An 11,205-nucleotide genomic window follows, 5' to 3' on the forward strand; every position below is an offset into this window, starting at 1 on the left:
TCTCGGAAGAGGTATTCTCGGAACCTCCAACCTCCAAAACAATTGCCTTATTGATTCTGATCATTTTCTTTAATTACAATGCACTCAGTATTTATAACACTCGAGTGATCAAAACGCCCCCGTATTGAAATGTAACAAACTCACCGCCTTAACCCATTTCTGTTAAAACCGTTATTCACCTTACACTAAACAAAACTCACCGTTTCATTAAAGATGAAACTCCCCGTTTAAACCCCTTAATAATCTCGACTGCTCTCTCTTTATTAACTAACTACCTAACTAACTTTCAGCCATTACATTCCCTTCCCCTTAACAAAGTCCTTGACCACAAGGACTTAATCCTCCCCACTAGAGGACCTTGCCCACAAGGTGGGGATAACGATCCCGCAATGTCCACAGAAGCTCCCAGGTACTATCTTCAATAGGAGCTCCTAACCATTTCACCAAGACTTCTGTGACAGCATGGTTTCTGATTTTCTTCACCCTTCTTTGTAAGATCACTTCAGGTTCAGGTTGCACTTGTCCTTGAGAATCCAAAGGAGGTAGTGTAGGAAGTGGAATCACATTCTGACCCAACTTTTTCTTCAAGCATGACACATGTACAACAGGATGTATCTTTGTAGAAAGAGGCAAATCGAGTCTGTAGGCAACTGTCCCAACTCTTCCCAAAACCTGAAAAGGTCTAAAAAACCTTGGAGATAATTTCAGATTGTGGCATAGGGAGACAGTTTTTTGTCTGTATGGCTGCAATCTAAGGAAGACCCAATCACCCACTTGAAATTCCCTCTCAGTTCTTTTTCTATCTGCAAACTCCTTCATCCTGTTCTGTGACTTCAGCAAATTCTCCCTTAGCATTAACCAAAGTTGTTCTCTGGTTTTAAGTTGCTGGTCTACTGCAGGATTGACTGAGGTACCAGCTACATAAGAAACCAATTTAGGAGGTAAGTATCCATAAAGGGCTTCAAAAGGGCAGACTTTAATGGAAGAGTGACAAGTGGTGTTGTAACACCATTCAGCCAAAGGAATCCACAAACTCCACTCCTTTGGTTTGTCACTAGTATAACATCTCAAATACCCTTCAAGAGTTTTATTCAAGGCCTCAGTTTGCCCATCCGATTGAGGATGATAGGCAGAACTGAAATTGAGAGAAGTGCCTTGCAATTTGAAAAGCTCATTCCAAAAATTACTAGTGAAAATAGCATCACGATCTGATACAATTGATTGAGGTAGCCCATGCAGTTTAAAGACACCAGGGAAGAAAACCTGGGCTACTTTACTTGCTGAATAGGGATGTGCCAAGGGAAAAAAATGTCCAAACTTGGTGAATCTGTCCACCAAAGTAAAAATCACATTGTAGCCACCAGAAAGAGGAAGACCCTCAATGAAATCCATAGAAATATCTGCCCATGGTGAGGAAGGAACAGGTAGAGGTTGCAAAAGGCCAGCTGGATGCACATTTTCATGTTTGCATGTTTGACATACTTCACATTCTCGAACCAGAGTTTTAATATCCTTGCGCATTCCCTTCCAGTAGAAATCCAATTTGGCCCTATGTAGTGCTTTATGGTAGCCCACGTGGCCAGCTTGTGGACTATTGTGAATGTGATGCAATACTTTAGCCTTGAATGGTGAATCTGAAACCACCACAAATTTCCCTTTCCTTAATAACAAGCCTTGTTGTAATGTGAAGTGCTTAGGACCCTCTGATCCTTGTTGCAACTTCTCATAGATGTCTTGGATTATGGGGCAAAGTTGATAACTTTGTTTTAATTCTTCCACCCAAAGAGAGGTAGGAAAAGTGATAAGTGCTAAGGTTGCCGATTGTTCTTCAGACTTCCTGGAAAGAGCATCAGCTACCTTGTTTTCTTTCCCTCTCTTGTAATCTATAGTAAAATCTTAGCCAATCAACTTCAGAAGCCATTTCTGCTGAGTTTCTGTGCCAACCCTTCGCTCTAGTAAGTACTTAAGATCTTGCTGATCAGTCTTTGCTTTAAACACAGCCCCCAAAAGATAGGGCCTCCATTTAGCTACAGCAGAAACAAGAGCTAGTAACTCCTTCTCATAGGTGGATAAAAGTAATGCTTTACCTTTTAATGCCTTGCTATAAAAGGCAATAGGTTGATTGTCTTGCATGAGAACAGCTCCTAACCCAAAGCCTGAAGCATCACACTCAATAGTGAAGCTTTTAGAAAAATCAGGCAATCTGAGTACTGGTGGACTAGTAATAGCTTTCTTCAAGTGTTGGAAGGCCTGAGATGCCTCCTCAGTCCAATGGAAAGCATTTTTCTTCAACAACACTGTTAATGGGGCAGCAATGGATCCATAATCCTTGATGAATTTCCTGTAATAACCAGTAAGTCCGAGAAATCCTTTCAAGGCTTTCAAGGATTTTGGAATAGGCCAGTCAATCATGGACATAATCTTGAAAGGATCAGCTTTAACACCACAACCAGAAATGATATGGCCGAGGTAATCAACTTCATGCATTGCAAACTTGCATTTTGACCTCTTTGCATAGAGTGTATGTTGCTTTAAAACTTCTAGCACTGATCTCAAATGTGCAATATGGTCCACCAAGTTCCTGCTGTAAACCAATATGTCATAAAAAAAAACCAAGACAAACCTTCTCAAAAAAGGTTTAAACACATCATTCATCAAACTTTGAAATGTAGCAGGAGCATTAGTAAGCCCAAAAGGCATTACTAAGAACTCATAGTGCCTCTCATGAGTTCTAAAGGCTGTTTTCTCAATATCCACATCTTTAACTCGAATCTGGTGATATCCAGATCTCAAGTCCAGCTTGGAAAATATTGTTGCTCCATATAATTCATCAAGTAACTCATCAATCACAGGAATGGGGAACTTATCCTTGATGGTTACTTGATTTAATGCTCGATAGTCCACACACATCCTCCATGAACCATCAGACTTTTTAACAAGAAGCACTGGTGAAGAAAAGGGGCTCTGACTTGGCCTCACCATCCCAGATTTCAACAAATCATGAACAATATTCTCAATCTCAGTTTTCTGATAATGAGGGTATCTATAAGGCCTGATTGAAACAGGACCAGTTCCCTCTCTAAGAGGAATATGATGATCGAAAGATCTGATGGGAGGTAAACCCACAGGTTCATCAAAGACATGCTCAACCCTTGTAATAGTTCTTCTACCTCTTGCACCTGACTTCCAGGTTTCTCTATTGAGTCCTCAGTTCTCAGTTGCAAAAACCAACCCTGCTGTCTCACCAACGAAGACTTTAAATTGCCCTCTCCATTTTGAAGCTTCATGCCATCAGACTTCAACCCATGTAAGGTGATCTTGGATTGCCCCACTGTAAAACTCATAGACATGGAATTAAAATCCCAACAAATTAACCCCAAGGTCTTTAGCCATTGAACCCCCAAGACTATGTCACAACCACCCAAGGCTAACACATGAAATGGAATTCTAAACTTTGAGTCTTGAACCTTGATGACTTCTTCACAGCTGCCACTGCTTACCAACTTGTCACCATTAGCTACTCTCACTTGTAACTTCAAATCATCATGTACTTTAAGTTTTGCTGCTTGTACCACCAATGGATCCAAAAAATTATGTGTACTCCCCGAGTCCACTAAAATTTCAACCACATAACTTCCAATCCTGCCCAACAACTTCATGGCATTATTGTTAGAGCAGCCAGATATTGCATTAATGGACACCTCCAGCCCTTCTTCTTCTTCTGTCACCAATTGTTCATTGGTCACTAGAGTCTCATCTCCCTCCTCCTGTATTTCTAAGGTACTACCAGCAGTATCCTCAACATGTAACAGATACACTTTGGGAGCCTTACATATGTGCATGGGGTTCCATTTTTCATCACAATGGTAACATAACCCTTTCTTCCTTTTCTCATCCATTTGTGAAGAAAAAATTCTCTTAACTGCTACAAGAGGCTTCTGGAATCTGTTGCCTTCCACCATAGATTCACTCATTGTTGAAACACCTCTTCATGGTTTTTTAACAGCTGACAAGTACTCTTCTTGGATTTTTGCCAATCCAAAAGCAGCTCCCAGATTCACTGGATTGAACATCTTCACAGGTAACCTGATTTCATCTTTCAGGCCACTCACAAAACAACTAAGCAAATGCTTCTTAGACAAGCCTATCAACCTATTTGTCAAGGCTTCAAACTGTGATTTATACACAGCAACAGATGTGGTCTGTTTTAACTTGGTTAATGCCTCCATTGGGTCATCATATGCAGATGGCCCAAATCTTACTTGCATTGCCATAACCAATGACTCCCAAGAATTGAATTGACCTGAGTTAAAAGCAGTTTGGTACCAAACTAACGCCTCACCCTCCATATGATATGAGGCCACCATTAATTTTTGATGAAATGGTGTTTGATAAAAATCAAAGTATTGATTAGCTTTAAAAACCCATCCAACAGGATCACATCCACTAAATCGTGGAAAATCCAAGCGAAAGCTTCTCTGGATTGCCCTATCTTCATGACCTCTAGGTTCACTTGTATTAACACTAGAAGACTCAACCAAAGATCGTAGCATATCAGAAACTTGTTCTAACCTTGTTGACATTGCAGTAATGCATTGTTGATGGTTCTCCAACTGTCTGTGCACCATTTCTTGCTGCTTCTGGGATCCATCTTGCTGATTCTTCAGAGCTCCACGCGTGCCTTCTGCCATCACAAGATCGAGTACTACTGATACCAATTGTTATGGGTAAACTAGTGAATTTACCCAGAACTTAGACAACCGAATGTAAGAACAACACTTCAGAGAGGATAACATGAACAGTATTGAGAAAAACCCAAGAATCCCTTGTTGATTCTCGGAAGAGGTATTCGAGGAACCTCCAACCTCCAAAACAATTGCCTTACTGATTCTGATCATTTTCTGTAATTACAATGCACTCAGTATTTATAACACTCGAGTGATCAAAACGCCCCGTATTGAAATGTAACAAACTCACCGCCTTAACCCATTTCTGTTAAAACCGTTATACACCTTACACTAAACAAAACTCACCGTTTCATTAAAGATGAAACTCCCCGTTTAAACCCCTTAACAATCTCGACTGCTATCTCTTTATTAACTAACTGCCTAACTAACTTTCAGCCATTACAAGATGAAACTGCAATAGAGGTAAACTCATGAAGGAACCATCTCGGTTCAACTTATCTTCCCATCTCGCATATCCAAGAGTCAAGAAATGGTGGAATTAAAGAAAAGTGCTTAAATCAAATTAAATATATAAGCATAAAGTCCAGTTTGGCAACAAGTTTGTTATATGATTTCATTGTGGATAAACCCAGAATAGTTTTGGTTGCGAAGTCATTTGTTCAAAATACTAGTCATAAACCAGCATGATCTGCAATCACGAGGGCTGGTTTGGATTCATAGATAAGATAAGATTGTTTTTGGATTTATAGATGAGATGAGATTGTTTTAGATGAAAGATGAAAGATGAAAGTTAAAAAAATATTATTAGAATATTATTTTTTTAATATTATTATTATTTTAAGATTTGAAAAAATTGAATTGTTTATTATATTTTGTGTAGAAATTTGAGAAAATTGTAATGATGAGATAGATGAAATACTTTTTGAATTCAAATGAGACATTTTTTAGATAAAGAGATCCCGCAAAAGTCTAAAGAGTATGAATCAAATTTCACCTGCATTCTGTACAAATTGGCTAAAACAACATTCAGCTGAAGTTTCAAATAAATATAACTTGTATCATAGAACTAAATAATAAATTAGTATTTCTTTTTTCTATTTTCATGTGATTGTGAAAATGACCAATGGCCAATGCTCATAGCTTTCTTTAAGACTAGTTTCTCCAAGTAACATACACCTTATAATTATGATCAATTGATCTCTAGAATATAATGAAATTCAAAAAATAAATAATAATAATAATAATAATAATAATAATAATTAGTCGTGGTGGTCGACCATCATCACCAACTACTTTCGGGGACGATGGCCGACCACCTCTAGTACCACTAGGTTAATTGCATTCATCCTAAACATTATATTCGTTGAAACTAAACACTCGATAATGCAACTAGCCTAAATAAATTTTTACGGATTTTTTTTTCTTTTTAATATTATTAATGTTATTACCTTATGGATGCAGCATAACACTAGGAATTTTATTTATTCTTTTCGATAAAATTTGATGTTACTACAACCTCAAGTTTAGGTTGGAGAGCGTAAACTCTAAATTGCATGGATGCTCACTCATAAAAATGTTAGTATGATCTTGTGAGCATCAAAAGCACACAATAAAGGGCCTAAGGGCATGTTAGAAGAGGAAATGTAGAGAAATGTGTTCATTCTACTTTCGTTATCCTTAATCAAGCATGCGACTCTGTATATTTAAAGTTACTTTTTATCATTTAAACACAAACATCAAATATAAAGCAAGATTAAAAAATATATTATTTTTTATGACAATAAATTTTAGAGACCATCCATACGCAACAAGTCCTTCACCTAATTAAAAACCCATGGAATAATAAGTTTCCATCACATGGATAAAATAAATCATCAGCTTTTCTTATAGATAGACGCGGTCTCTAAAAGTTATTTGCACCCAAGAGTTCAGATCTAGAGTTAACATACCAGTATATATATATATATATATATATATATATATATAGAGAGAGAGAGAGAGAGAGAGAGAGAGAGAGAGAGGAAATGAGAAGGAAGAGAGGGGGATAAAGCCTCTTGCTCGTAAACAGCACCCTTAGAAAGGTTAGCACTACCACACCAATACACAACGGTTGGGAAACATAACCAGTTGAATATCACCAATAAGTTCATGCGTCTAGAAGTATAAACGAAAAATGTAAATCTAAGTTCACCAGGGGCTACCATTTAAGTGTTTGAACTGATTATGCGGCAAAGATAAATTTGCAGGCCTGAGAAAAAACAAAAGAAGGTTTTCCATGGTGCCATCCAAATTTTTAAGTTGTTTCTGCATACAAATTGCCAGAAAACCTCGGCTGAAGACAAAGTAGACGATGGCTGGTTCTTGCATCTTGCATCCTCACAAATCCATTGGAGCCGCACCTTGATCAGCTGCAGCACTCTGGTCGGGAACGTCGCCTTGTTCTGGTGCAACACCCTCACCAGCATCAGCATCAGGTTCCGCATTCGGACCCTCTTCCTCTGCCACAAGCTCAAACGTATCAATCAATTGCTGTACAGTTTCCTGATCCAATATATGGAATGGCTCTCCAACTCCCAGTACAGAAATTGTGCATATGGAGCTCCTGAGCTTTTCTCCCTGCAAAGTTTCCCTTGTTGCAATAAGTGCATCTCTGATGAGATCTTCCCGCGAAGAGTCTGTGAAGTTCTCAAACCTGCGTTCCAAGTAGGTCTTTGCAGCTTGTGAACGGGACCCAATGGCAAAAGCCTGGTACTCAAAGTAGTTACCGCTTGGGCAGTTGTAATAAAGGTGAGCTCCAGATTCATCTAATCCACCTACCAGCAGACCAACACCAAAGGGCCGTTTCCATGAGCGTTGTGTGCAAACCTGCCACCCAAAATCTAGTTACAGATGCAAAATAGCTTCTCTTACCCCAAAAGAAAAAAGAGAGAGAGGAATAGCTTCTCATGCAGCAAGCATGGAACATAAATTTCTCTCTTTTTTTTTTTCCATGCCATTACACAGCCATCCACTCATATAGATGTTGAATAATCCATACTCCGCACCCATTCATAGACCATTAGATTACAATTATGGCATACCACATGATAGAAATCAACCGAAGATACCAACAGCAAAGGCATATATAGTATTTGCAGCAATAGTACCAAACTTCCAGCCAAAATTAAAAATTAAGACAAGACATGGCTATTTACAACACCAGCTATTTGGACTCCATGACATTAATAGAAGCCGAAGTTGAAGTAATTAGCTCAAGACTACTCACTACAGAACTCAGGAAAGAGATAAAAATAGAGGAGCAAAGCTGAATTCATTTCTCAGCAAATTTTGACACCTTAACTTAGGTAAATAACTCTAATTGAATAGTCAACCCTCCTCAATTCATTACTCAATGTTAGAGATATAGTTATTTTATTATAGCTATCAAGATCACGACTAGCTGATGTAATACCCAAATCCAAAGTATAATACAGTCGTGTTCTGCATCTTATGTACCTCAGGACAAACAACTTTTTGCAAGTCAGTTTCATTTTGATTCTTCACAAATAGAACCAAATTACATTGCAAAAACAATAGTATGCCTCTGTTATGATCACTACAATCCCTAGTATGCATAACTAGAGCTGATTGTAACATTATTTGTTCTTCAGAAAGCAGAAACAAAAATTCCTAGGTGTACTTGGAATTCCCACATGTTTTCAAATTTCCATAACATACCTCAATAAAATTCTAATTTATATGGTTTCCAGCTAAATTGATCTTAATAAATGGGCTGGCCCTAATGAAACACGATTGTCAACAAATCAAAAATGTTGAAACTAAGTACATGATTATTCCAGAATCACAAATGTAATACCCTGGGTTGAGTGAGTATAGAAGGGTGGTGAATAATATCCCGCATTGCCTAAGAGAGATACATTCTTTCCATCTATAATGATATTAAGGGGTTCTGACTGTAAATTTGATGATGTGACTTGGGCTTCCCTTAGGTCATTACATATGTTATTAGAGCCATCTAGTAAAGCCAATCATGAGATACTCGAGCACTATATGACATGGCATTGACTATTAAGAATTTAAGAGGGGGACTTTGTAACACCCCAATCCCAAATTTGGAAAAGGAATAACTCACGTAGATTGGATAAGTAACAAAGGTAGCCATGGATGGAGTCTCACTTTGGATCTCAATTGGCTACATACTAGGTGAACTGAAGACTTTACAAGTGATTTTAGGAAAAATTCAAATTGACTAATCTTTTCGGTATTAAAACGTAGATGTGACTAATGCTTTAACTGATTCATTACAGAAAATATTAAACCAGATCTAGACAGCCTACGCGATTTCATACTGCCAACGCACACGAACACACTGACCAATGTTGTCTGGTCTGTCATATTCTAGTGGCTGGACGAGGTTCCTGTTTTAGCGAAAGCCAATACCGTTGGTTTTGTAGAAGTCTTGAAGGTCCATTTTCCTAAAACAACAGAACCGACTGAATAACTCGTGATTGAGTCTGACCACAAGTTGTTTACAACGAGCCCAAAACAGCAGAGGCCCACTGACCAATTCAGGTAATGTCATTGAAGAGATTAAACTACACCCAAATCCAATGGCATCCAAATCATCCCCCACCCAATAATGCGGCGTTCAATGGGTATGGAGTTTGGAACTAATGTTTTGTTTGAGCCCCTGAGGTCGTTGCAATTAATTTTGTTGCAGGATTCAACCTGAAATCTTTGGCGCAGTGGCCAATTCAGGTGATTTCTTAAAGAGATTAAACTACACCTGAACCCATTGGAAAGCTAATCGTCCCCAACCCAGTAATCCCCGTTCAATTGGGATGGAGTTTCGAACTAAGGTTCTGTTTGGGTCACTGGAGTCCTAGCAATTAATTATGGTCTAGATTCAACCTGAAATCTTTGGCACAGTCATCGGCGTGATTTGGTTTATGGTTTCCTACGATTGATGAGGTAAGTTTGGTGGTGGAAAGAGCTGCATCAACTTCAGCCAAACTGAGCAGTAATGTGAAACTAGCCATGCAATCTAAATACATCTGGCTTTGCCTCTAAGAATTTCAAAGCCAAATCAAACCCATCTGTTTTGCCATGTTCAAATATTCAGAATTACTAAATTTTAAGGAAAAAAATACTCATTTTTATGAGAGTTCTTACCGAGTATTTGATTAAAAGAAGTTCTGAAAGTTGGTTGAAAATGGCTAAAACAGTACCCACCAAACATTACCCCCGATATCTCTAATTAGAATAGAATATGAGTACTCAAACGTAGACGGCCACATGGTTTCTGTAACATATCAAAGTACAAATTCGGATTTGTAAATCCCGTGCCTGAATGCATGATTTGACAGTATAGACAAAGTATTAATCTTCACCAAACCTCAGATGCAGTTAACCAACTAAAAGTGATCATTAACTTCCCATATGGGTGGAAAAGCAATCCGCTCCTAACTCAAAAACCAGAACCCTAACTTCAGTAATTCAATTACTCCTAAACTATACAGGTTTCTTTGCGTTTCGAAAGTAAGATTCTCCATTATATTAGACCCAAGAACAGCCCAAAGTCACGCAAAACGGAGCTTACATTTAAGGTTTCTAGAGCCAAAACAACAAAAGCAAATAATATAGACTAAAGAAATTCCCAACATCCTGAACTCACCTGATACAAAATAGGTAACATTTCCCATCCATCACGCGCAAAAAACACACCTTGAAAAACAATTAACAACTGCAGGTTTTAGTGTGTTTGTAACGCACCTGGGCCTTATCGGCAAGCTGAACTACGAGTCTACCCACCGGGAGCGGCGACTCGTAGGTGAAACTATGGTTAATGCACTCTGATCGCATGTAGCGGGAGAGGACACGGCCGTCGGCGGTGAGTCCGGCAATGGCGACGCCGATGTGATCGTCGACCTTGAAGATCTTCTTCTGGTGGGAGGATAGCTCGGAGTTGGCCTTGTTAACGCAGGCCAGGACAACATGGGTCTTGGATCGGAGCCCAATGGCCGCCGACCCTTGCTTCACCGCCTCCATCGCGTACTCCACCTGGAAAAGCCTCCCCGCCGGACTCCATGTCGTCACGTCCGTATCGTATTGATTCCGAAACATCCTTTCTACGTCGTCGTTTCTCTCTCTATCTCTCTGTGCTTAGAGGTTTTTTTTCCTATTCCCTGTGAAAATGATTCGGTTTTGTTGAGTTTTATTGGGGTTTTCTTTTCTTCTTGCTCAAGGCAGTGAAGAGAAGGCAGAGGTACCAGTGGAAGGATGTGCTTTACTTTTTATATTTGGTAAATATTATTTTGGTTTTTGTGAACTTTTGCTGAAATCAATAGAAATGATTATCTCAATTAGAAACGCTTCAATTGTAATAAAACAGATTCACAAAAACAAATTATAAATTGATATAAACCAGTTTGGCAGTAATATGAGATGAGATAATTTATAAATAATAAAAAAATTATTAGCTAAAATGAGATGATATGATATCTCATCTCTTTATATC

General features: G+C 38.6%; 2 protein-coding genes across 2 annotated transcripts; both read right to left on the reverse strand.

The window, feature by feature from the left end:
• Nucleotides 1-348: 348 nt before the first annotated feature.
• LOC108979271 lies at nucleotides 349-3,974 on the reverse strand. The gene is made up of 4 exons (XM_035690671.1): nucleotides 3,151-3,974; nucleotides 2,720-3,106; nucleotides 2,088-2,581; nucleotides 349-1,883 (listed from the first exon to the last, which is right to left on the reverse strand). The coding sequence occupies exons 1-4, from the start codon at nucleotides 3,972-3,974 to the stop codon at nucleotides 349-351; spliced, it is 3,240 nt and encodes a 1,079-aa protein (XP_035546564.1).
• Nucleotides 3,975-6,713: 2,739 nt separating this feature from the next.
• Nucleotides 6,714-10,978, reverse strand: LOC109009132 (proteasome subunit alpha type-1-A-like). Its single transcript, XM_018989504.2, has 2 exons — nucleotides 10,461-10,978; nucleotides 6,714-7,553 (listed from the first exon to the last, which is right to left on the reverse strand). The coding sequence occupies exons 1-2, from the start codon at nucleotides 10,809-10,811 to the stop codon at nucleotides 7,065-7,067; spliced, it is 840 nt and encodes a 279-aa protein (XP_018845049.1). The 5' UTR covers nucleotides 10,812-10,978; the 3' UTR covers nucleotides 6,714-7,064.
• Between the last annotated feature and the right edge of the window lie 227 nt (nucleotides 10,979-11,205).

This window comes from Juglans regia, chromosome 6 (genome assembly GCF_001411555.2).
Source record: "Juglans regia cultivar Chandler chromosome 6, Walnut 2.0, whole genome shotgun sequence".
NCBI lineage: Eukaryota > Viridiplantae > Streptophyta > Magnoliopsida > Fagales > Juglandaceae > Juglans > Juglans regia.